Source organism: Hypomesus transpacificus, chromosome 26, assembly GCF_021917145.1.
Source record: "Hypomesus transpacificus isolate Combined female chromosome 26, fHypTra1, whole genome shotgun sequence".
NCBI lineage: Eukaryota > Metazoa > Chordata > Actinopteri > Osmeriformes > Osmeridae > Hypomesus > Hypomesus transpacificus.
This window is the reverse complement of record NC_061085.1, coordinates 5,628,199-5,654,511: the sequence shown is the minus strand read 5'-3', so window position 1 is coordinate 5,654,511 and position 26,313 is coordinate 5,628,199. Positions and strand designations below refer to the sequence as shown.

The 26,313-nt window shown below is 41.0% G+C and overlaps 2 protein-coding genes across 11 annotated transcripts; one reads left to right on the top strand and one right to left on the bottom strand.

Annotated features, from left to right (window-relative positions):
* Nucleotides 1-181: 181 nt before the first annotated feature.
* LOC124487237 (retinol dehydrogenase 14-like) lies at nt 182-16,011 on the bottom strand. 4 transcript variants are annotated; one of them, XM_047049404.1, is made up of 5 exons: nt 15,973-16,011; nt 15,359-15,496; nt 14,638-14,710; nt 1,562-1,841; nt 182-1,193 (listed from the first exon to the last, which is right to left on the bottom strand). In XM_047049404.1, the coding sequence occupies exons 2-5, from the start codon at nt 15,408-15,410 to the stop codon at nt 576-578; spliced, it is 1,023 nt and encodes a 340-aa protein (XP_046905360.1). In that variant the 5' UTR covers nt 15,411-15,496; nt 15,973-16,011; the 3' UTR covers nt 182-575. The 4 variants fall into 4 exon arrangements, with proteins under 4 accessions (XP_046905360.1, XP_046905359.1, XP_046905358.1 ...); XM_047049403.1 differs by having other exon boundaries at nt 15,359-15,773; nt 15,973-15,991; XM_047049402.1 differs by lacking the exon at nt 15,973-16,011 and having other exon boundaries at nt 15,359-15,929.
* Nucleotides 14,804-26,313, top strand: syt14b (synaptotagmin XIVb). Of its 7 annotated transcripts, none has more exons than XM_047049396.1 (9): nt 14,804-15,270; nt 18,356-18,403; nt 20,170-20,316; nt 21,716-21,868; nt 22,134-22,372; nt 22,561-22,998; nt 23,251-23,431; nt 23,782-23,838; nt 24,000-26,311. In XM_047049396.1, exons 1-9 carry the CDS (start codon nt 15,258-15,260, stop codon nt 24,314-24,316), a joined length of 1,593 nt encoding a protein of 530 aa, XP_046905352.1. In that variant the 5' UTR covers nt 14,804-15,257; the 3' UTR covers nt 24,317-26,311. The 7 variants fall into 7 exon arrangements, 5 of the variants coding, with proteins under 5 accessions (XP_046905352.1, XP_046905349.1, XP_046905347.1 ...); XM_047049392.1 differs by lacking the exon at nt 14,804-15,270 and adding an exon at nt 20,534-21,433; XM_047049393.1 differs by lacking the exon at nt 14,804-15,270 and having other exon boundaries at nt 18,354-18,403; nt 20,170-21,412; nt 24,000-26,313.

Below are 26,313 nucleotides of genomic sequence, written 5' to 3'. Positions count from 1 at the left end.
AAAGCAGAATTTGACATTTAAATTCAAACCCCAGTGGCTACATCCCCTTTGTGCACAAAAGGAATTACTTATACCAAAATCTTAGGACTCCAGAACAGAACATTCACTCACTTATTCAATATCATTGCGTCAGTCCATCCAGTCACACAGATTGCAACACAATCAATGACAGACCACCAGATTTGATGAGCTGCTTAAGCAGCCACTAGCAACGGTATCTGCAGTTTTATTTTCAAGTGTCAAAACATATCAAAACACTCAGATGTTTAAATTCCTAGAAAACACTATACCAGCAAATGTGAAGGCCCAGGTTTCTTTGTTTCCTGATGTTCATCATTTAATGTCTATACTGGCTGTTCATATAAAGCACGAACTGTTAAATATATTCTGAAACAGTTAATGTGAAGGTTCACATTAAGGTTCAAAGCAAACTTTTTTAACTCTCACACACATATGCATGCAGCATGTCCTAATAATGTTCCAATGAAGCCCCAAATCTCCCAGCAATATCCATGATATCAAAGTTCACTGGTAAACATTGAAAAGTTAAGTATGTAAAATCTAGTATAGGTCTCTCATTTCTTTAGGCCAACCATTCTCTCACTCAGGTCCCACAGCCTCCTGGCTGAATGATCATCTATGGCTTTGGGCAACAGTTCCTCCTCTTGGCAGTTGGCAAAGCACTTTCCGGACACACCCTTCACTTCTCTGGAGCAGGCCAGGTAAAGTGGGGTCTGGGCTCCCTCCAGTGGGCTCTTGAAGAACGCCATAGAGGCCAGGTAGAAAAAGGGCTTAGCCAGAAAGGGTATGTGGATGTGCCGGCCCAGCCTGGTCCTCACGATGCCAGGAGTGAGGGCATTAACAGTTACTCCGGTGCCATCCAGCTGGCGTGAGAGCTCATGGGTAAACAGCAAGTTGGCCAGCTTGCTCTGGCTGTAGCAGAAAGCCTTATTATACTCCTTCTCACTGTTGAGATCGTCAAAATTGATGTGACCATACTTGTAAAGCTTGGAGGAGACCACCACAATGCGACAGGGGGCAGAGCCCTTTAGGAAATCCAATAGAAGGTGGGTTAGGAAGAAGTGGCCAAGGTGGTTGACACCCAGCTGCATCTCAAACCCCTCCTCTGTCTTGGTGTAAGGACACTGGTAGACTCCTGCATTGTTGATGAGGACATCAATCTTGACCTCATCCTGTCAGGATCAAAGTAAAATAAATATTTTGTCTGTTTTTGTATTTTTTCTATTACATTAATTACTTACATTGTTTTGGTTAAATGTAAAAAAATATATATATAACAGTGCCTCTTATAGGCATCTGTATCCCACTGAACGTTTAGATATAGGCTACAGTATAAGGTAAAGGATAGTGAAGAAGTTCCGCACAGGCCAGCAGACTGAGGAGCCATTTCAATACAGCTTTAACAACCTAAATATCATCATGGTTGGAAAGGATAACACCAAACCATCCACACTATTGTCAGTGACATGCTATTTGCAAGTGTCATTGTCAACAATGAGTGACCGATGTGTAGGCAAAGTGAATGTCAAACATTACAAACCTTAATGATCTCCTGACAAAAATTGTGTACCGATTTAAGGCATGCAAGGTCAAGTTGTTTAATGACCACTTCTCCGTGATCGGGGCCGGCTTGTTTCTTCATGTCCTCAGCCGCCTCTTCAGCTCTTTGTGGGTCCCTACAGGCCAAGATCACCCGAGCTTTGAGTTTTAGCAGCTCCAAGGCTACGGCCTTTCCTATGCCGCTGTTTGCTCCGGTCACGATAACAGTTTTTCCTCGCATTATATCGACAGGATACTGCAACAAATGTACAGACTTCTTTCTAGGAAACATACGACGTAAAAATATGATTATTCCTCCGCCGATGACAGCGGCTACAATAAGTGGTCCTGACATTGAAGCGAAGACTTTGCCTTTCACTCACTACACATTGGCAACGTTGCAACCGCAGTAGCCTACGCCATTACAGTACCGAAAAACATCAACCAGCAGCCTTTGCAGTATTTTTTTTTTTTCGTTCAAAATACTTTATTGTTCAAGTGCAAATACAAACTGAAAACAATAAGTGTGCACATACATACATGAGAAAGGGGCGCAAGAGATTTACATTAAACAGGGGGTAAGGCATTGTAAATATTCCGAGTCCGGATGGCTTATTTGTCAGTCCTTTTAAAGTTTCAAAATATAATTTCATGTCACTTTTAAATTGGTGAATATTCGGTTTTCTTTCAGACCATCCAAAATGTATGGATATAACATTTTCCAAATAAAATTAAAAGATTCCAAATGAAAGCCTTTGCAGTCATTTGACATGTGGTGGGACAAAGCTCAACATCGTGCATTTCAGATCCCTGGCGATGGAGGAGCTGGATTTTTCTGTATCGCTTAAAAACGTTTCTACAACCCTTAAAAATGTGTTGGCACGTTCAGTTCTTGCACATTTCTCTAGGAACAAACATTTTGTTTCTTTTTCGACACAGGCATGGTTTCCGGACAACTATGGTACGCATCCAATAAGAGCTCATATACGTGACACCATCATAAAATCCACCAATCGTATACCCCGATATTCAAGGCGAGTAAAGTAGGAAGTAAACATTCACATGTGCATTTTGGTGATCCGGTTTTGTCGCCCAACTGGTTACCACGCTAACTGGTTCCCCAACTGTGCGTTCACGCATCAGTCTTCCTCCATCACCAGATTCGTCACAAATTCACAAACATGTTACTGGCAATTTTCAAGTCGGATCTCATATTTGCTGCGGCGAATATGAAAGTATGAACGCATAGGCTACGTGCGCACTACATTACATCCATTCACGACAAAATCAATGGAGACAAAATAAAACATTTGCATGCTCGCATGAAGTGGGATTCGATCGCACTAGAGCAAAAATACATTTAGCATGACAGTCCATTGCCTTACACTGAGAGCTATTTGGCTCAAAAAATGTTACGAAATACGTTAGCCTTCAGGTAACATCTTGTTTTGGCTTCTTCTAAAACAACTGGTTCCCATAGACACTACCCGAATGTAGGCTACTAATCACGTATTTGGGGTTGTATCGAGCCAAAAGCCGTATTTTCCACGACATCACAGCTCCTTCTGACACCACATGTTCAAAATTCATACTAAGAACGTCGCTGCTAACCCAGCTAATACGATCAAAATAGCCTACGCGTAACCCTTTGAAACATAACATGTGTCCATTCGTTTCCTATGCGATTTCGTGTAGGGCCTATGGCTGAGTGTATCTTTAATGTATCTTTTGAAATCAATTCATTTCATAGTTGTATATGTAGCGAGCATTAGCGTACATTACAGCCATTCGCCAGGACAAAATAAATGGAAGCTAAGAAAATAAAAGATTCGAGTGGGATTCGATCCCACGAACAAAACACATCCGTCACTGAAGACCGCTGCATTACACACCGAGCTACTGAAACTGTTGAGGCAAGTAACGATTCAGTCACAACTTTATCAACTACCTTGGCCTTCAGGTAACATCTTGTTTTGGCTTCTTCTAAAACAACTGGTTCCCATAGACACTACCCGAATGTAGGCTACTAAAACGTATTTGGGGTTAACTCGAGGCAATAGCCATATTTGCAAGATATCACAGCCCCGTAATGACACCACATATTGCAAAGTAATACTTAAATCGTCGCTGTTAACCAATACGATCAGTTTAAATGCGAACACTGCCGAGTAGTAGTCTATACACAGGGTCAAATTCTACCCGCAACACAGTAGGCTTTTTAGTGTCTCATGCATTTGTCAATAGCATCCAGGTAACTTTTTGAGGTTTCTATGATACATACATTTGTATTTTGTGTCTAACAAACACACGACACATGCATTGCCATCGTATTTCCTTTATTATGTGAAGTACTACACGTTTGTGTGTAACAATTATTTAATTATTCAATTGAATATCCCTTACCCCTAACATCAGCACCTAGTTTGGGTTCATCCAAAACAGCTGGTTATCTGTTAGGGTTAAATTGCCATGATTGTCAAAAGTAGGATCATGTCTGTGCCATTTCTATATCATGCCAATTATCAAAGGAGTGTATCAATTACAGTAATTGCATACATCTGTACAGTACAATTGAGCGAGTATAAAGGGGGCAGGTGAAAGGGCCTTTTCTCAGGAGCAACAGTGGGTTGATGGTTTTTCGTAGTCAGGAAGTCAGTAGGTCAGTCAGTAGTAAGTCAGTAGTCAGTTAGTAGTTCAGTCAGTAGTTCAGTCAGTAGTCAGTAAGTTAGTAAGTCAGTAGTTAGTAGTTCAGTCAGTAGTAAGTCAGTAGGTCAGTAGGTCAGTCAGTAAGTTAGTAGGTCAGTAGGTCAGTAAGGTAGTAGGTCAGTAAGTCAGTTGTAAGTCAGTTGGTCAGTAAGGTAGTAGGTCAGTCAGAGGTCAGTAAATCAGTTGTAAGTCATTAGGTCAGTCAATATTAAGTAGGTCAGTAGGTCAGTCAGTAATAAGGCAGTAGGTGAGTCAGTTAGTGACAGAGTAGATATGGATCCCCAAAAAGTCCAAGAAATTGTTTCCCTGAAGATAAGCAATATCTATCCTCCAAACTCCACCAAGAGTGAGAGATATGTTTTGAAAAGAAGGGCAGAGAGTTACCAAGTCATCGGTAAGGCAAACCACACAACAACACTTTACCCATTGCATTATAACATTTGTATTTTTTGTAATATTTGTATTCTTATGTTGTAATTTGTATTCTTATATTGTAACTTTATATTTTATTGTATATTTTATTTAAATTCTAAATCCACTTAGTATTGCTAGTTTACGTACCCTTAGTATAATTTAGACCTTATACTTAAATTTTAAGATTCCTGTATGTTTAATGTATGCACCTTCCTGCCAAAGCAAATTCCTTATCTGTGCAATCTTTCATGGTGATTAAAACCCATTCTGATTGTGATACAATGTTGACATGTATGTTAAAATGTTCATGGCAAAGTGTCCCTTTAGATGGTGAACTCTATTACCAGTGCCACAGGATGCAGGATGAAGAGCAACATCGCCTTGCAAAGGTTGTTCTCACTCCACAGGAGGCCGAAGATCTCTTTGTGGAGTTTCATGCCAGTGCCATTGGGGCTCACTGTGGAGTAGACAAAACCTTGCACGCCATTCATCAACGGTATTACTGGCCTGGGATGAAGGCAGACATCACAAAATGGGTGAGTGGGTCATTCATCCATATTTCTGTGGAGCCCATGAAAAACATGTAGCCTGCATATTTCATGTGTGTTGTCAAATGTTTTTCTTTGTTCGATTGCTGAATGTGATGTGTGTCAGAAGAAGAGGACCTCTATCAAGGAGAAAACCCAGTACAAACCCATAGAGGTGAATTATCTCATTCATTAAACATGTTTCAATTAGTAAACAAGCGACTTTGAGTACCTTGAAAAGCGCTATATAAATACAATTTATTATTATTAGTTTTTTTTATGTGTCTTGGAGCAGTGAGACATCTAAAACATGCTGGTCTGGGAGGCCTAGGATCAGGTTGTAAAACTCTAAATGTTACACTTTTGCTTGCATTGAAGGTGTCTGAGCCCTTTGAGCTCGTGGGGATGGATCTTGTTGGGAAACTGAAGTGCTCCAATACTGGACACCAATACATGTGTGTGATGGTGGACTACTTCACCAAATGGATCTAAGTATATCCATTAAAAACCAAAAAGGCAGAGGAAGTAACGGAGTGCATCATGGATTTCTTTTATAAATATGGCGCCCCCAAACGAATCCTCACAGACCGGGGCAAAGAATTTGTGAACAAAGTAAGTTGAATTCTGAGATATGACATTCTACTTTTGTACACAGCAAAACTAGGAGGGGAAACAAGATGGTGTCGCAGAAAATTTATATTTTTCATGTTCATATCCAATGCCTATTCTAGATCAACTTGGACTTGTGTGAAAAACTTGGTATAGTCAGAAGCTTATGTGCACCATACCACCCTCAAACAAATGGTTTGGTTGAAAAGCTCAATGGCACCATTCAGGGGTAAATCATGCTTTTGTCCTATATAACCTACATTATCTCATATTGTATGTATTATTGTAAGGAATTACTGTATATTTTCCAATTTCAGGGCTTTGAAAAAAATGGTGCAGGACCACCCAAGCGACTGGGACAAGTACATCAAACCTACAGTGTTTGGACTACGGACAAAAAATCAAATGACCACTAAGTATTCACCGTATTTTTTGATGTATGGAAGAGAGGCCCGTTATCCATCGCAAATTCCAGACAAGTGGCAGGTATGAAGGCATTTCCCTGCAGTAGCAGCTGATTGGGCAACCATGTCTATGTATCTGCTTTAATGTGTGCTTGTTTTGTGTGTTGTGTATCAATGTTACAGATAAGTGACGAGGACTTGAATGCTTTCGTAGAGAATGAAGATCTTTGCAGCCGGATAATTGACCTGGAAGATGTGTACCCTAGGGTGGAGGCGAACATCAAAGAGAGACAAGACAAGGTGCGGAAGAGGAAGCTGTCAAAGGGGGCATATGACAGCTTCATGGTGGGGGATAAAGTTCTGAGAAAGAACATTCGTCAGGAACAAAGAAAGGGGGGTAAATTAGAGGCAGACCTGCTAGGTCCATTCACTATAACCCAAATCGAAGAAAAAAGTGTTGATCTAAGAAACGACAAAGGAAAGATCCTTGAAAAGATCAATATTGACCACCTGAAAAGGTATGTGGTACCACAGCCACGGATCCCATCAAAATGGATTGCCACCACTGCCACTCCACCTGCAGAACCACAGCCTAGCCCCTTCAGCTCCTCTACCGTTCCCCAATCCCCCACTTTCACTCCAGCAGAACCACAGCCTAGCCCTTCAACGGTTCCCCAATCCCCCACCCCAGTGTCAGTCTCTCCAGAGGAATGTAAGTATAGATGCAATTTGTTTCTACCGACAACATACTGAATACATGCAGGACTGTCACATGCCACAGGGGCACTTGGGATTTTTCAGAAATCAATGCTGCGTTCAATTACAATTTGAGGCTTTTGTAAAGAACTCTGTCTTGTACTTTTCAGTACTAGCTGACATCTGGTCAGGTCAACGGCAAGGTGTGCTGTGGAGCAAAATTGGGCCTTATAAAATATTTTCCGCAGACCTGCAGAATCTGGCCCCCGGAAAGGAGGTAGAGAGTGAGGTAAATGCATGCTGCTTAAAGCCTTTTCATTGACATGCTTGGATATATTTGATGGCAAACATTCAACTCTACACAATTTCCACTGAAGGTTCTGAATGCATTCATTCATAACATCATTGGGAAGCGAGATCCAACAGAGAAGAAGGTCTATCTGGTTGATTTGTTTCAAATGACTGCGATGTGGCAAGGAGCATACAGGGGACTAACCACGGTGAGTATTTTCAAAATCGGTTGATGGATCATTACAATACACAAGTATTCATTGATTATGAGTGTTCATTTTCAGCTTGACCCAATGGCCTATGACATACTTATAGGACCAGTCTGTGACAAGCATCACTGGACTCTTGTGGTGAGAATTTACATGCGCTACCAAGGAGCAAAGTATAGAACCATGGGTGGTTCAAATAGGTGTGCTTGATTTTAAAGTTTATAATCGTCCTCTTAACATGACTTAACATCTTGTAAAGGTAATCTATCCAAAGGAGAAAAGGGTCATGTACATGGACCCCCTTGGTGAAACCCCTAACCACTTGATGAAATGCAGGGATATGACAAGGCAAGTCGTACACCAGTGGTAATATCATAACAAGTTGTAGGTTACAAGTAGCAACAATTTTGCTGTTCTATAGAGCTTTCATGAGACGCAAAAACATCCACGTCTCACGATGGGCTTGTGAAAAAATAAGCCATCCGTGTCAGCAAGACTCTACATCCTGTGGGGTATTTGTCTGCAAGGTATGAGTACACCTGACCATTTCTTGAATACAGCTATTGAACATTATTGATTGTACTTTTCTTGTGTAGTATGCAGAGCTAATTCTGGCTGGTGGGGGCCTGGATTTCCCAAATGACGAGGAGGCTGTCACTCGGTTGAGGAGAGAAATAGCCTGTAGACTGATCACTGAATCAGGTTAAATTTACTTTATTGTCTAAAAAACATGTGCATTAAGGTATCATTGAGAAATTGAAAAAGACGTGTTATATCTAGACAACTTGTCTGAGGTTTGCCGAGGATGTGGAAATTCATGCCGAAGTCCAGAAGGAAAAAAAAAAGGACCATGATGACTGGGTAAGTACAAACTGAAAGTTATGTTATGTATTGTGTTGTATTACCAATATACGTCATATTTCTCTTTTAGATCCAGTGTACAGCATGCGGCCTATGGTTTCATTGGCTTTGTGTCGGGAAGCCACCATTGGGGCAGGACTTTCACTGTCCTGCATGTACCCTGTAAAGGTAGAGTAGAGTACATGCAGTAGTACTTAAGTTTGGGAGGAAGACCACCAAGACTCCTTCACTCCAATCAACTCATACACATCTGCCCAGCTAAAGCACGGAGAAATGCGACCAAACTCCCCGTTTTCAATTAAGAATTCTGCATAAAGTCTCTTCCTGTCCTCTGGTCCTTGTGCTAGCATGTTCTTGCTTCCCTCTGTCATCTATCCAGACTTCCCGGGGATCTGCTTGAGCTGCTGCTCGGCCATGACCCACTACAGGACTCTGCCACACCCCGAGTTCAATGCCTGGTAAATTTGCATGCACCCTCATCACCATCATTATTCATTCCTGTGCATCCCAGTAATCACACTCTTTGCTTGTCTCTGCTACCAGCCTCCACCAACTGCTCCAGGCTCCAACAAACTGCATCAGGCTGGTGGACATCGGTCCCTTCCAGTCCATCCATCTACCTGGCTTCCCTGTTGTGCACCGATCACATTGCACTAGCACTGTGGCTACATGGCTTGAACTGGCCTTTGCAACCTTTCTTTCACTTACCATCTAAGGAGGGGATCCCTCACTAAATTGCTCCTCATTTGTATTTTTGTAAGATTTGTATTTTTATATTGTAAATTACGGCAACTTATATTTTATTGTATATTTAATGTTAATTCTAATTCCACTTAGTAGTGCTAGTTTATGTACCCTTAGTATAAATGGACCACATATTTAAATTTAAGGTTCCTATAAGTTTATTGTATGCACCTTCCTGCCAAAGCAAATTCCTTGTCTGTGCAAACTTTCACAACGAATAAATCCCATGCTGATTCTCTATCGGTTTCTTCCATGTTTTTGTCCTCAAGTAGAGTTTTTCTTGAGAATTGAGGTTGGTTGAGGGACAGTTCTATGGGCACATGAGAAGTTTGTGACACTGCTTGTCAAAAGGGATATTCGAAGGAGATTTGATCATTGTTTATCGTAGTTCACACAAACATGTGTAGTACTTCACATAATAAAGGAAATACGATGGCACTGCATGTGTCGTGTGTTTGTTAGACACAAAATACAAATGTATGTATCATAGAAACCTCAAAAAGTTACCTGGATGCTATTGACAAATGCATGAGACACTAAAAAGCCTACTGTGTTGCGGGTAGAATTTGACCCTGTGTATAGACTACTACTCGGCAGTGTTCGCATTTAAACTGATCGTATTGGTTAACAGCGACGATTTAAGTATTACTTTGCAATATGTGGTGTCATTACGGGGCTGTGATATCTTGGCAAATATGGCTATTGCCTCGAGTTAACCCCAAATACGTTTTAGTAGCCTACATTCGGGTAGTGTCTATGGGAACCAGTTGTTTTAGAAGAAGCCAAAACAAGATGTTACCTGAAGGCCAAGGTAGTTGATAAAATTGAGACTGAATCCTTACTTGCCTTAACAGTTTCAGTAGCTCGTTGTGTAATGCAACGGTCTACAGTGACGGATGTGTTTTGTTCGTGGGATCGAATCCCACTCGAATCTTTTATTTTCTTAGCTTCCATTTATTTTGCCCTGGCGAATGGCTGTAATGTACGCTAATGCTCGCTACATATACAACTATGAAATGAATTGATTTCAAAAGATACATTAAAGATACACTCAGCCATAGGCCCTACACGAAATCGCATAGGAAACGAATGGACACATGTTATGTTTCAAAGGGTTACGCGTAGGCTATTTTGATCGTATTAGCTGGGTTAGCAGCGACGTTCTTAGTATGAATTTTGAACATGTGGTGTCAGAAGGAGCTGTGATGTCGTGGAAAATACGGCTTTTGGCTCGATACAACCCCAAATACGTGATTAGTAGCCTACATTCGGGTAGTGTCTATGGGAACCAGTTGTTTTAGAAGAAGCCAAAACAAGATGTTACCTGAAGGCTAACGTATTTCGTAACATTTTGTGAGCCAAATAGCTCTCAGTGTAAGGCAATGGACTGTCATGCTGAATGTATTTTTGCTCTAGTGCGATCGAATCCCACCTCATGCGAGCATGCAAATATTTTATTTTGTCTCCATTTATTTTGTCGTGAATGGATGTAATGTAGTGCGCACGTAGCCTATGCGTTCATACTTTCATATTCGCCGCAGCAAATATGAGATCCGACTTGAAAATCGCCAGTAACATGTTTGTGAATTTGTGACGAATCTGGTGATGGAGGAAGACTGATGCGTGAACGCACAGTTGGGGAACCAGTTAGCGTGGTAACCAGTTGGGCGACAACACCGGTATAAAGTCGGTGGTCAACTGGGGTTCAAATGTATGGAAAAAAGTAAAACAGATGGCTAACTTAGGTATTCTCTAAAGAAACATTGCAACATTCCACTTAAACAAGCATATTTGTTAAATTATTGCGCTACTATTAGTCATCAGAGCAAGTTAACAGTTAAGTGTTAATGAAATGTGCAGAACATTGTACAAATAAATGTAGCCTACAGTAGCCTATTGTTTTATGTGTGTGTTGCCTAAACCTATAATAATGACATGAAGCAATGACATACGTAATTATAATTAACCAAGAGTAGGTATACCACATCAGTAACACTTATCAATATATTGACATCTCTGCACACTTGGGAAACGAACTTCATTAACATAATACACGCATGTGCACAATTAATTGTATTGCTCGCTGTGTATTTAAGGCCACAAGTCCTAGTTGCAATCATGCTGTATGCATGTAGGTAGCAAACCAAAATATTGTATCTACCCATTTACTGAAGCTAGTTGGTCAAAATTTGTTCAGAGTCCATTGCAATTGCAAAATGTTGACAGCAAGGAAAGCATTCTTGCAGAAATAGCAGTGGAAAGATTCAACTAAAATTGAAATAAAAAATGTGGAGAACTGGACATGCCAACACATTTTTTAATAGTTGTAGAAAAGTTTAGAACCGATACAGAAAAATCCAGCTCCTCTATCACCAGGGATCGTTCAAATGCACGACTTTGAGCTTCGGCCCACCACCTAGGATAGCATTGAGACACTGCGCCAGTCTTCGTTTTTTTTTAATAAGCAACAAAAAATACAACAAATAAGTAGTCACTTACATAACAAAGGACATACAGAAAATAATGCATAATTAAGTCAAAGTAAGTTATATTTCTTTAGGATAGCACATGTTTTGTGGACACCTGGGATGTCAGATGGCTGAGCTGTGAAGGAGTCGGGCTAGTAATCAGATGGTTGCCAGATAGATTCCCAGCCGTGCCAAATGACGTTGTGTCCTTGGGCAAGGCACTTCACCCAACTTGCCTCGGGGGGAATGTCCCTGTACTTACTGTAAGTCACTCTGGATAAGAGCAACTGCTAAATGACTAAATGTAAATGTTTTCCCTGCTTTTGCATTTAAAATGAGGCATAAAGACATAGTGTATACATGCGTCTAAAGTCATTAATAAGGTGTGTGATGAGGCCAAATATAGGCTTTTATTTCCAGGTATTTACATCAGGATCTGATGCACAAATTAGAAAATATCACCTTTTTGTTCGAACCCACCCATTTGTCACGTGAGCAAAAGTATTGGAACATGTGACTGACAGGTGTGTTTTGTTGCCCAGGTGTGTCCTATTACATACATTATTCAATCAATAAATACCACTGAATGTCTACACTCAGGTTCAGATTGGGTAAGATAGGTTTTGTCTATGCAGACTGTATTCAGAGGTGAAAACAACATGAAAACCAGAGCGCTGTCTTTGGGTGAAAAACAAGCAATTGTGAGTCTTAGAGAAGATGGAAAATCAATCAGAGCCATTGCAGAAACATTGGCCATAGCCAGTACAACCATTTGGAATGTCCTGAAGAAGAAGAAAACTACTGGTGTACTAAGTAACAGACGTCGAACAGGTAGACCAAGGAAAACATCAGCAGTTGATGACAGAAACATTGTAAGAGCTGTAAAGAAAGACCCTAAAACAACTGTTAGTGAGATCAGCAACAACCTCCAGATGGCAGGAGTGAAGGTATCACTATCTACTGTTCGCAGAAGACTTCATGAACAAAAGTACAAGGGCTACACCAGAAGATGCAAACCACTCATTAGCAAGAAGAATAGGAAGGCCAGGCTGGAATTTGCCAAAAAGTACAGAGATGAACCTCAAAAATTCTGGGACAAAGTTTTATGGACTGATGAGACAAAGATTAACTTTTACCAAAGTGATGGAAAGGCTAAAGTTTGGAGAAAGAAAGGAACTGCTCATGATCCCAAACACACAAGCTCATCTGTGAAACACGGTGGAGGTAATGTCATGGCTTGGGCTTGCATGGCTTCTTCTGGGACGGGCTCATTAATCTTCATTGAGGATGTAACACATGATGGCAGCAGCAAAATGAACTCGGAAGTCTACAGAAACATTTTGTCTGCCAATTTAAGGAAAGATGCAACCAAACTGATTGGCAGAGCCTTCATCATGCAGCAAGATAACGACCCAAAACACACTGCCAAAACAACAAAGGAGTTCATCAGGGGCAAGAAATGGAAGGTATTAGACTGGCCAAGTCAATCTCCAGACTTAAACCCTATAGAGCATGCATTTTACCTGCTTAAGAGGAGACTGAAGGGAGGAACCCCACAAAACAAACAACAACTGAAAGAGGCTGCAGTGAAAGCCTGGGAAAGCATCAAAAAGGAAGAATGCAAAAGTTTGGTGACGTCAATGGGTCACAGACTTGCTGCAGTTATTGAAAGCAAAGGATTTGCAACTAAATATTAAGTCTTATTCACTTAAATATGTTTTAAGTATATCTGTTCCAATACTTTTGATCACATGACAAATGGGTGGATTCAAACAAAATGTGATATTTTCTTAGTTGTGCATCAGATCCTGATGTAAATACCTGGAAATAAAAGCTGAAACGTTGATCTCTGGTCTCACGTTCATTATTTGATGTCAAGCCCAAATGTTTTCAGTCTACAGCAAAAATAAAGGAATTCGCCTCACTGTTCCAATACTTTTGGAGGGCACTGTATATAAACACTAGAGCTAGCTACCGTAGCCTGTTAACTAGTTTAGCTTGCTAACGCACAAGCACCTGCTTCTCCAGTTCTTTCAATAGATTATCTAGACAGGCGTTAGCAATAGGCTAGACTGCTATTCGTTTTCTGGCTATTTTTTCGTAAGCTTCCCTTCCCGACTATGCCGACTAACAGCTTGTCTCTAGCTAGCTAGAGTAATTTGCTAAGTAAGGTATGTTGATATAATATTTGAAACATATTTAGCTAACAATGGACCCCTAGTGCAACACGAGAATGTTCATTAAAATGAAATGCTGCTACTAGGTATTTCAGGACCGGCTTCCCCTACCGTGTTTCTGGGGCGGAGTTTATTACACAATGTTCATTTTTGGTGCGGCGTTTAAACGAGAGCAGTGTTTAATTGAAGAAACACGGTACATTAAACTGTAATTTCATGAGCTCTTGGGGGCCCTCTGGTGGCCACCGGGGCCCTAAGCAGCCACTTAGTTCGCTCATGCCTTGCGCGGGCCATGGATCTGAGGATGTCCTAAAATTAACACTGTACACAAGATGAACAAATCACTCTTTGAAACTAGGCTATCATAGCCTATCATAGCCTACAAACCATTAAAGGTCACATGATATGCTGTTTTTGGATGCTTTTATATAGGCCTTAGTGGTTCCCTATTACTGTATCTGAAGTATCTTTCCCGAAATTCAGCCTTGGTGCATAGTTACAGCCACTACGAGCAGTCCCTCAATGAGCTTTCCTCAAAACGCGCTGTTTCTGTGTCTGTAGCTTTAAATGCTAATGAGAAAAAAGGGGCGGCAACATGCGCTAATGTTTACAACGGATGTATCGCAATGGCTCGTAGCCCCCGTTGCTGTAAGATGCCTCGAATTTAGCATTCTCATCTGATCACCCTGATTTGCAGAGGTGTACACTCATTTCAAGGAGGAGAAAGGCGGATATCGCGCGCGCCTTAACACCAACAGCATAGCGGTTATCCAAATAACAAAGAAGTGTATAACACTGGCGTTACAGCGTTTATATTCACACACACACACTTGATGCCATCTACCTTTACATTAGCGACAGTAACTCAGCTGTTGGCTGCAGAGCTAATGTTACAGCCACATTCTAAGGGTAGCAAGATAGGTAACCATATACAGTAAAGCAACAAAATGATATAGCATTAGTTAACTTACTTGTCCAAGGTTTGTAGCTTGACCGGAGAAGAACACCCAGGGCTTGGTTTACACCTATCGAAAATTCTAGCCACTGGGGGACAAAAGGCAGAAATCAGAATCAGAATCAGAAAGGGATTTATTCGCCATGAAAGTTTGCACAGACAAGGAATTTGCTTTGGCAGGAAGGTGCATACAATAAACAAATTGGAATCTTAAATTTAGATATATGGTCTAACTATACTAAGGAAGGCTAGGGGATCTCATAATGGTAAATAACCTCCTAAAATGAAGTTTTGATGTAATGTGACCTCTAACGAACGACACACACATCAATAGGTGTTGGTGTTCAAAGGTCCCACCATCACTCTATTGTCCCTCAAAAAGAACAGATGCATTTTCAGTATGTTCATTAACACACGTTTTACAACCACAAAATGCTTATACTGAATGGGGATACAAGTGACAACTCACTTTTGTACAAAGGAATGTCCGGATAAGACCATACATTTTCCGAATTTGATTGATACATTTTTTTGAAAAAGGGATGGGAGCCTGACAAAAACGAAACCCCTCGCCTCGAGAAAGTCTTGTCCTGTCCGTTTACCCCCCAGATTTGGTAGGTCCCGAAACAGAAAATCATGGCGATTGATGGTAAGTAGTACACATTTCCTACTGTAGGCCTATCCTTAGAACGCACATAGTAGAACAGAACAAGATAGTTAGAACCAAACAGTGTTACCTCGGTCTGTTAAACGTTGTAGCCTACTTGAAACGTAGTGTCTCATCAGCATTCTTTTGTTGCGAGACTAGATAGAATAGCCGCACTGATGCAGGGAGATCTGCAGGGATACTGGCTCATGGACCCCGGGACTCGTTGCTGAAGGGACAGCAGTATGTTGCCAACACATCAGTCTCTGAATTAATAGCAGCAGTGCTCTTGTTTTATGTCGTCATCGTAGCCCAGCATGTGAAAGTGAGTAATGGGACGACGTTAAGGACTGTTATCACCAGATTGATGACAATTTGAAACATCTTCACATGCAATGGACGAATAGACTTATGGCATGCATAGCCTCCGAATCCTCAGTGCAGTTGTACAAAGGTTTTGACTTAATTATGGGGGCGATAACGTAGGCGCAATGGTAATTTAAACACTGTGAGGAGAGAAAGGTTAAGGTTAGGAGAGGGAGAGTCAGACAGTCAGCTGACTGCAGCTCAGTACTACGGTGGCCCACGGGTGCACACCACAGCAACATTAGCGAAGCAAACAAAAGTTGAAAACACCACAACATTAACACACAACACAACGACATTAACAAAAACGAACAATTTCAAAAATAATCTACTACTTACAACACAACAGCATTGGTTCACACCACCAACATCAGCCGAGAACACCGCAACATTAGCCGAGAACACAACAGCAACAATGTCTAATAAAGGGAGAACTCCCACTCTCGGGAAACTTCCTGGTTCTGAAATGGTTGCAGTTCCAGATATTCTCTGGTTCCACTCTAGTTCCATATGAGAGCGCGTGCAGAATGAATATGTCTATGGAGCTATACCCCTCAAAATCCACTTCTCGGGATATTATTTTTTTGTCTAGTAATTTGAATTCTGAATTCGAAAGGGGAGGCAAAAAAAATACACACCGCTGGGTGTTAGATTTTTTTAAGTCGCCTTTCTGTTCTAAAAAGCTTTTGAAAATGTCATTGACGTCATACACATCGTACAACCACAGCTATATTGCTTGACGGCAAGCTCTGGTTACTTCCACTTTTCTCTCGAGGCATCGACAACACAGCTGACAAGTTACGCTCTCCCTGTCAATACACATGCTAGAAAGAGTTTTGGCTTGCTAATGTTGTTGCTAATGCTCCGACATTCTGGTTCTGCTTCGGATGCCATCAAGCGGGATCTCTGGTCGTAGTCAGTCCTTCACTAACCAATCAGCATTCGTTAGCAGAATGCTAGCGTGTTATGGGCAACAACGACTTACCCTGTAAGAAATCGAAAGGACATAAGTACTCGTTCATTCAACTTTTGACCTGTAATCCATGTTGAACATGCAAAAATTACAATCACATCTTAGATTTCTCAACGACCATCAGGCGAAAGAGACACATTTAGCCGTTTAGCTTTTTTGTTTGCTTCGCTAATGTTGCTGTGGTGTGCACCTGTGGGCCACCGTACAGTACCGTAACGGAAACACATGAGGCCCTGTCACGCCAAATAGTGTCCTAGGGCCAAATAGTGTCCTACCTGACGTCACAATGCCGTTCCGAAGCAAGGACGCGTCCGTCGCTATGCCGACCTTAAATTCCTGACATTCCTGAGATGGCTGCGCGTGCAGGGAGAATACTATACGCTTTGCCTACCCGGTCGGCTAAAATCGATGCGAAATAAGGTATTTTTTCGACAAAAAATGTACCAACTAGCAAAGGAATGATTTAAGGGTTATCTGATGTAGATCGTCTCCGGGTGGATGTCTTGATGCGTCAGCAGATAAATAACAACTCGAGCCGATGACGGTCCAAAACTGTGTGAGAGCCTGAGGTAAATTGCAATTTAGAAGCGACTACCTAGCAACCAGAATAGCAACCAGGATAGTTTCCCGCTGCTGGCACGCGCAGCCATCTCAGGAATGTCAGGAATTTAAGGTCGGCATAGCGACGGACGCGTCCTTGCTTCGGAACGGCATTGTGACGTCAGGTAGGACACTATTTGGCCCTAGGACACTATTTGGCGTGACAGCCCCCCTGCAGAATAACCCTTAGACCACCGCCAGACCTGACAGCGCATCTCGTGTGACATGGAGCTTCTGAGCTGTTTTGATCAGTTTTAGCCTGGAAAATGACCTTGGCTGCGTTTCCCAGATTCGTTCAGAAGCTCCTTAGGACGTTAAGAGCAATCTGGGAAACCCGGCCCATGACGGCCCAACAATAACACCAGTCCACGTAGCAGGATCCGAGCTATGCTAGAGTTACCTACTTGCTGCGGCCTCACCGGTCTGTGTGAACATCTGACCTATTTCGTCACGTCCCTTACCTAGCTAATAAAGAAAGCACAATTAAATATACTTTTCTTTATTTTTATATCAACTCTGGAACACAGACAAGACAATAAGACGATAGTGTGCAATTGTAATTCAAATTGGATTAAAAACATTTTTAAACTTTTTGCCACACGAGGCCTCCCATCCTTTCTTCAGTAGATACATGGCAGCTCAAAGTGCTCACAAACTGAACACGATTTTAAACATTAAAAACTACTCAGGCCGACTAGCTGTACAGCAGTACACCCCAATTGAACTATATTTTATTCTACTAAGGCTATTAATTAAATGGAAGTCATTGGAAGATATACTTTTTATCACCAAATATCCTACTTGCAATTTTTTCAAGCTAGAGACAGTTCACACATTGACATACTCAGAATAGAAAGATGATAAAATAGCCTATACAACTCATTCATTTCCCACCAAACATACTTTTTTTGGCATACCTCAAAGCCAAAAATGAATAGAAGCCGATGTAAGATCTACCTTTCTGCTGCTTGCTAAATAGGCTGTTTACCAACTGACCAATTGACTCATCCTGATAGCTCTCTCGGTACTTATGTATTTACCATATTTAATATATGTACTTCTATGTACCTATATGCTATTATTCTTATAATAAAATACTTGATACATTTGTATTAGGCTAATCCCTAACATTTTCCCTTTACTCCTTAGGGGGGGGGAGGAGCTGTGGGGCACATGAGTTTATCTGTGCCAGACGAGGTAAGGTCATAGGTTGTATGTACACCGTCAGTCTGTCCTCTGTTTTTCTGACCATGCATTCGTTCATCTTAAAATTCTATGGAAAGCTATCAATTAAAGAGCACTTACCTCTATTTTATAATTGCTAATTGTTTACTGTAGTTATAGTAATTAGAAAATGCTACATCTGAATTATGAATGGCATATCAAGTTTTAGCACACTTTTTTCCAAAGTAGACCATTATTTATTTACTGGTAGGGATTAGGTTTCGTATTGAGCAGAAACTTAAATGTAAGCAACATTTCCAGATGACCTTATCACTCTTAAATAAGTCTCTTGATAATAACTCTAGATTCATATTCTTGTATGGCATGAAGAACGTTGGAATAATTATTTTTATTTTATTACTCATCAATGTATATTAAATACCTGCTGTTTGAGATATTTGTTTAGTTACAGTGAAGTTTATTGTGAAGTTAATGTTACCTAAAACTAAAACAACACACATATTGACAGTATGGGTTCACAGATCTCTAGTCAGTGAGAGCAAACTGGGACAGCCAAGCTAACACTTTGCAAGCTGGTGTGTAGAGAAAGGTATCAAGTAACTGCAAGCATTTGAATAATTGAGGTGCAGTTGCTTATACAGAGCACTATCACATGAAGTGGCACCACACTGATGTGGAAGAGGGATATAAGCTGTTGAGGTATGTGAACACTGTACATTTTACAATATGTAAGCTAATTTGACTCAATCAACCAACTTGTCAGTGACGGACAGCTGGTTGTAGTATACACTGGCTACCATTTAGAGTCAATTCCAGTGTTTTTTTATATCGGATTGCTAATGGACAGCTTTGTCACAGTATTTTTCCTTGTGAAAACAAGGACTTCTTCTTACCTTTGATCCATTTTGAGAGTATAGAATGATTGATAATTGGAATGTTTTAAGACAACTTGAAATGAAGCCAGTGATGAGGTGGGGTGTGATTATTTGAGATATTCTCTGCACATCTATCTTTATAGATGATATCTGTATCTGTTTGATGTTGGTCTGCAACTTTAAACTCTTTATCAGAGCAGACGTAACTGTGGTTCACATACCCAGGAGACTCTATTTTGATTGCCCGTAATACAGATTTTCATTGAGTTAATTACCCACACATAATGACCCTTGACAGCTGGTAAATGTTTTCACGGTGCATATGTTTATTAGTTCTAAATATGGACTATATTCTATTGTTAGTCTTCATTGAGTGGGAAAACATAACATTTGAAATACCATCCCATTCACATTATTTTACCGCTAATATTTAGTTTGGGTTGATACGGTAACAGACTCATATTAATGCTCTCACCTGCACAGCTTACTGCTAACTGTTGCTCTACATCTGAATTTCAGAGCATCTCTGCTCAGAGGAGGCATCAGTAAAAATATCTCATGAGTAACATTGGGTTTAACTTTACAGTGTACAAGAACAATTGTTGCCCTCCATAACTGTGTCTCCTGAACCTTTGAAGCAAAATATCACCCACATATTTGTTGTGTGTGAATATTTCTTACCAGGTGGGAATTCATTATTAACTTTGTTGACATTTTTATCTGTTTTTGTTCTTTCTTTTTCTTTCTTTCTTTCTTTCTTTCTTTCTTTCTTTCTTTCTTTCTTTCTTTCTTTCTTTCTTTCTTTCTTTCTTTCTTTCTTTCTTTCTTTCTTTCTTTCTTTCTTTCTCATTCTCTTTCTTTCTATCTATCTCTCATTCTTTCTCTCTCTCTCTCTATCCTCAGTGTCTCCTGAGCTGCTCGGCATCCTGTCCTCCATTGGAGCATTCATGGCCCTGATGGCTCTTTTTTTTCTTTACGTCAGCAACAAGCTGTCAATGGAGAACAACAGCAATCTGTCATGCCTCAGTGACTTTAAAAAGGACCAGCAAGGTAACATTTACAATGTTACCTAACGTGCTTATAGAATTAAAATATTTTGAATTTATTTGCATGTAAGTATGACTATTGATAAAGTCCCATTCCCATCCTTAAATCAAAAACATGTTTGAATGACTGAGACTTGTCCCAGACATTACTAGTATGGTTTTGCACATGCACATCTGTGCCCTGCTTCTCTTATACACTGATGGACAAATATCTCCACCAGAGCCAGAGATATGAGGTAATCTAGTGGGCAGAGTGTCAATAGTAGCTCCGGCAAAGATGGCCTTCTTCAAGAGCTTCCAGCAGAGCCTGCCATCAGTGAACATTTCTTCCATCTTGGACACTGTCAGCAGCCGTGTGGACGACCTTGCTAGTGCCGTTAGTGATGCTACCTACACAGTCAGTGACCAGCTTACTGAGCAGGTCACCACTATCATCAACAAGGTCCAGGAGGAGGAAGAGGTCGGGGGAGCAACTCAGGAGGAAAAAGTTACCCGCAAAAGCAAAAAGCAGGCCTCCAAAGACCCTGAGGCCAGTACAGACGTGAACAATTCAGAATTTACAGAAGGAGAGTATTCTCCAAGTCAGTTAGAATGGGAGTGGAGAGATGGATGCTGGAGAGTAAAAAAACCTGAATTGAGTAATGCAAAAGAGGAAAAAGAAAAAGAGGAGAAGATAAAAAAAGAGGAGGAGGAATATATGTACTCAAACTCCAACAGCATGTATAAAATGATTGTAGAAAAAACACAAAATAGCCAGCAGGAGACCATAGAGAAAGATTATGTGAATGAAGAGGCCAGCTTTTCTAAAGAGGAGTGCAACAAGAAAGATATATTGAACGAATCTGCCAAAAACTGTGAGAATAGTACATCTCCTAGCTCTGAGGAGGAAAGAAAGACTTTGAAACAGAATAAGTGTGGAGGTAAAGTTGAAGAGCCAAGCTTTCAAAAAAAGATAATCACAAAAGGGGAGTTTGAGGAAAATGAGGGCAACTCCCCTACTCAAGACAAAAAGAAGACAGACACCAAAAAAAGCAAAGGCTCAAACGAGGACTCGGAGAAGGCAGAAAAATCTAAGTATAAAAAGAAAAACATGAATACAAGTAAGAAGAAACTCGATACAGGTTTGAGGATAACTTGCTTTGCTATTGGCTGAATCTCTTATTCTATTATCCTGTACGAACTCTTCTTTGGTTCTCTCATGCATTCGTTATAACCGTGAACTTCAATCAGCCCTGAGTTTTCTTCTCTCTCTGCCTGTCCCTGTTCTATCAAGCCTCATCATACATAAACACCCATTTGTGTTTTTTGTCAAGTGTGAAAGTCTACACACCATATTTTTGTAAGCTTAGTACTAATGAAAGAGTGGTGAGTTTTAGCTGTTAAGTATTTTCTACAACCGCCAGACAAGTCCCATCCAGAGGGGGGTTTGTCTGACAGCGAGGAAGAGTGGCCGTTGAGAGGGCCTGAGGTGCCGGCGGAACATCACACCTCGACTAACAGACCCAAAAACGTCACAGAGCATGAGGGCTACAGCAGTGTAGCCTCTCCTGGACATGGTGAGTGACTCACAGTGAGTTAGTTACAACCTTCAGTTCTCACATGTAGGCTTATGTAGCCAAATATACAGTACTGTATACACACATACAGGCATGCGCAAGCACACGTGCATGGCTTTGATGTGGCCTGTTTAAACAAAGAATGTGCTGGGCCACAGGCTCGTTGGGCCTGAGAATCTTATAACCACAGATTGTGCCACATGAACATCCCTTGTTTGCACACTCTTCAGTGTTTTTCACTTAAATCTTTCTGTCATAAACACAGCCAACAGTATCCAACGGATCCAGAGGGACTTTACCCTGAATGAGTTACACCCTCCTCCCTACCAGGACAAGGATGTGCCGGCTCACAAGTGCCATAAGAGGGGGTCATCCCCAGAGGTGGGCAGTGTCAGGACCTGCCACTCCAGTGAGGCAAGCTTGGACCAGGACACCGATAGTTATCTCAACAAGGGCTATGAGGAGGATGTTCCAAGTGACAGTACTGCTGTACTAGGCCCAGAAGTGAGTTTATAGTTCATCTAACCTGGCTCAGTCTCTTCTTCTTCCACTAAAGACATTATATTATTTGAGACTGAATATTAAATAGATGAGGAATTCAATTTACCAATTTTCAAGAGCTCACCAGATGATATCTCTTAAATCTTTTAAGACTCTCTTATCCATTTACTTCACACCTTTTATTCTCTCAGGATGGCTCAGCCCCTCAGCTACCAATTGCATATGAGCCAGAGCCTCTGGCCAAGTATGGCACTCTGGATGTAGCCTTTGAGTATGACTCTGATGAGCAGTGGCTGGCAGTCACTGTCACTGCAGCCACCGATATCCCAGCCCTCAAACAGATGGGCAACATTTCCTGGCAGGTACACCTAGTTCTGCTGCCCACCAAGAAGCAGCGGGCCAAGACTGGGGTGCAGAAGGGCCCATGCCCTGTGTTCACCGAGACCTTCCGTTTCTCCCGTGTGGAACAAGAGGCTCTTGGACACTACGCGGTACGGTTCCGCCTCTACAGTGTCCGGCGTATGAAAAAAGAGAAGGTGCTGGGAGAAAAGGTCTTCTACCTGACTAAGCTCAACTTGCAGGGCAAGATGGTGTTGCCTGTCACCTTGGACCCTGGCTCGACACTAACAGTAAGGACCCACTGGACTTACCAGTTTATATTTGTGTGTTTTGTGTGTATTTTTTTTTAAATGTCTGCTTGATGTACACTCAGTCACAATGCCTGCAAAAACAAGACCACGCTTCCTGACCAAACCAAGTACACCAACTCTTTTGACAGTGCCTATTAGCACCACTTTCCAGTAGTTCAATAATATATACTCTAATCATTTTTCGGTTGTCTTTTGGTAACCGTGTCGGTATTTGGTTGTGCAATGTGTCAGGGTTGTGGCTCACTGGTGAGCATATCTCGCAGTGCGGGGGCCTTGTCCTACCGATCCACAGGAGACTCGTCCTGTCCAGAGATTTTACTGGGACTCATCTACAACTCCACCACAGGACGACTATCTGCTGAAGTCATACAGGGCAGTCACTTCAAAAACACAGCTTCAGAGAAGCCTACCAGTAAGTTTTACTCTGCCATGTTCATTCAATGTTGCCGACAGCAATGATAGTTTTAGGGATATTATACTTCAAGATGCATGACTCCAAGTATTACTGTTATGTAAGAATTGATTTACTGACGTTTACTGATTTTTCAACCTTTGAGAGGATGTTTCCCCTCTACACTTGAATGATTTATCTTTTTCTAAAACAAATTTGCTCAGATCTGCCAAATCCTGCCTCTGCAAATCAGTCCAATAATCTATCTTGTACAATTTCTGTTCACTTACTCATACCCTCTCTCTCTTGTCCACTTCTCTTCCCTCCTGTTCTTTTTCCTGTCCCCTGTGTGTTCTGCACTATTGTGCCAGATGGTCTGTTATGTTGCGTAAAAGAGTTAATTGGGGGGCAGCTCTATATCATGAGAGGTGAGGACTGTTAAATGCAATTAGTCTATTTTATCAGTATTATAGTATATTACACAATCCAGAGCTCAACATAATTGCACTGCTTTATTAAGCATAGTTAGCTGCCATCCACTAGATGGCAGCTTCTTACTTCCTGTCCTCACCTCTTTTTCTCCTCTCAGATACCTATGTGAAGCTGACCATGGTGGACTCCAAAGGCAAGGAGATGTCCAAGTGTAAAACAGCAGTGTGCCGTGGCCAGCCTAACCCCACCTACAAGGAGACCTTTGTGTTCCAGGTGGCACTATTCCAACTGTCCGAGGTCTCCCTGGTTGTGACTGTTTTTTGGAGACGGAGCAGCATGAAGCCAAGGGAGAAGCTAGGATGGGTCTCCCTTGGCCTCAACAGCACTGGGGAGGAGCAGCAGGCCCACTGGACTCAGATGAAAGAGGCAGAGGGACAGCAGGTGTGCCAGTGGCACACACTCATGGACACATAAGAGGATGTATTGGGGAGAAAGATTAGGAAGTTTCTGGTGACCCTGGATTGAGATGACACACTCAAGTTGTAGACAAAAGACGACGTACACACTCACTTATACGTGTAAGAGAATGCAACTCAAGGTTGAAGCACAGAGATTAACTGTCTTCATTGATAGATTGCATTAATACCCTTTAATCCATAAACCAGACACTTCACTTGAGACATACTGGTGTAGATTTAAGCTCCTAGGCCAGACAAATCACTAACTAATGGGGATCTTAGTTCATCTCAGTTGCTTTGGTACATTTCTTGAATCATATTTAACAATTACAAAACATGAAGTGCATTTCTCAAATCAATTCGTACAAGCTGCAATACAATGGATTGGTAGCGAAAGCCTGTAACGTCCTCAAAATTATTAGTTTAGTGCCATCTGAATGAGAAGTCCTTGTTTCATTGTTCACAAACAAGACAGTCAAAATGCTTAGCCATATTGACAATATAACAGTGTATTCTGTAAGTAGTCTGTGACGTAAACTATGGCTGAGGTTTTGATGACAATTATTGAAAATGCCCAAAGCTGCAGTCTTTTTGTATGGCACATATCAATTTAAACATAAAGTTTCACATTACTTACCGTATGTGGGATTGATTGCAATAGACAGGATTCACATTTACACTTTTACTTTTTGTACTGTAACTTGTTGACAGACCATGTCATTGCGATACAAAAGACTGTTATACAGCATTGCATAGCACAATTATTATTTTTTGTAATGTAAACACAGAAAACACCCCTTGGGCAGAACTGTACATGCAACTCGGGAATGGGAATTGACAATTATGTTTTGGGAGGTAGACTATTTAATAGTGAACCAGTAAATTTTGATCAACATGACATAAGCAATTGATTATGTAGGAAACAGCAAACAATCGTACGTATTTGCATGAATGTAACAAAGCATAGTTTAAAAGGAAACATTGATTTTATGATGTGTAGAGAGATGATGTGGAGGTTGAACAAATCGTTTCGAGAATTTCCATTGTGATCTGAAAAATGTACCAACGTGACTGAGAACAACTGTTAATGGACTCAATAGTGTTTCAATATATATATGTTTTGCATGTCATTGTTTACAGAGAATGATCAGGAGGCTTCCATTACTTGAACAATGAACTATTTGTATCCTGAATCTTGACCAAAGATTGGTATTTTCCACAAGAAAATCCTTGTTTCTTCCAACTTTGATGGACACCAGCATATTTTTCTGCCACATTTCCCTGCCAGTACCTCGAAAAGAACATTTTGTATGGGTTACAAAGATTGCTCAGTCAGGGTCTGGCATGCTGCAAATATCCCCAAAGTCTTTACTTTGACAATACCATTTGCTAACATGTGACATTATGCAATATTCTTCATTGTAATATATTTTTGGCTCTTACAACTGTTTAATCTATTAGTGTATGGACATGTGTCTTCCATGCATGTGTTCAGTATTGAAGTGCAAAAACATGGTCTCAGATTATACAAAAACGTCAACTGTCTTTACCATAATTGGAAATAGCCATTGCGGAAGTTAAGGTTGCTAGGTTTCTCAATATTTAAAACATTAGGTTTATGCTGAATCAAACACTATACTACTTTCAGTGAATTACGGAGAGAGCCTGTTTCATCATATCCTTCTGACTACTGTTTCATGTAGATGTGATGCTCCCCTGATGAGAGGAACTTTTATGACAGGCAAGGGACCAGCGCTAACATTCTTATCTATAGATACTGTTCAGGTCTTTTTCATTATAGTGTGTTTGTGTGGATAAATTGAAGAGCTAAGGGGGTGATAAAAGAACAACACCCATGCTCCACTAACAGTAGACCCCATCTTATATATAGTTTTATGCAAAGGTTTGGGCACCCCTGGTTAAATTTTCGGTTACTATGAATAATACTGTGTTAAGCGAGGAGAAGATAACATGATCTCCAAAAGGCATAACGTTAAAGATTAAACATTATTT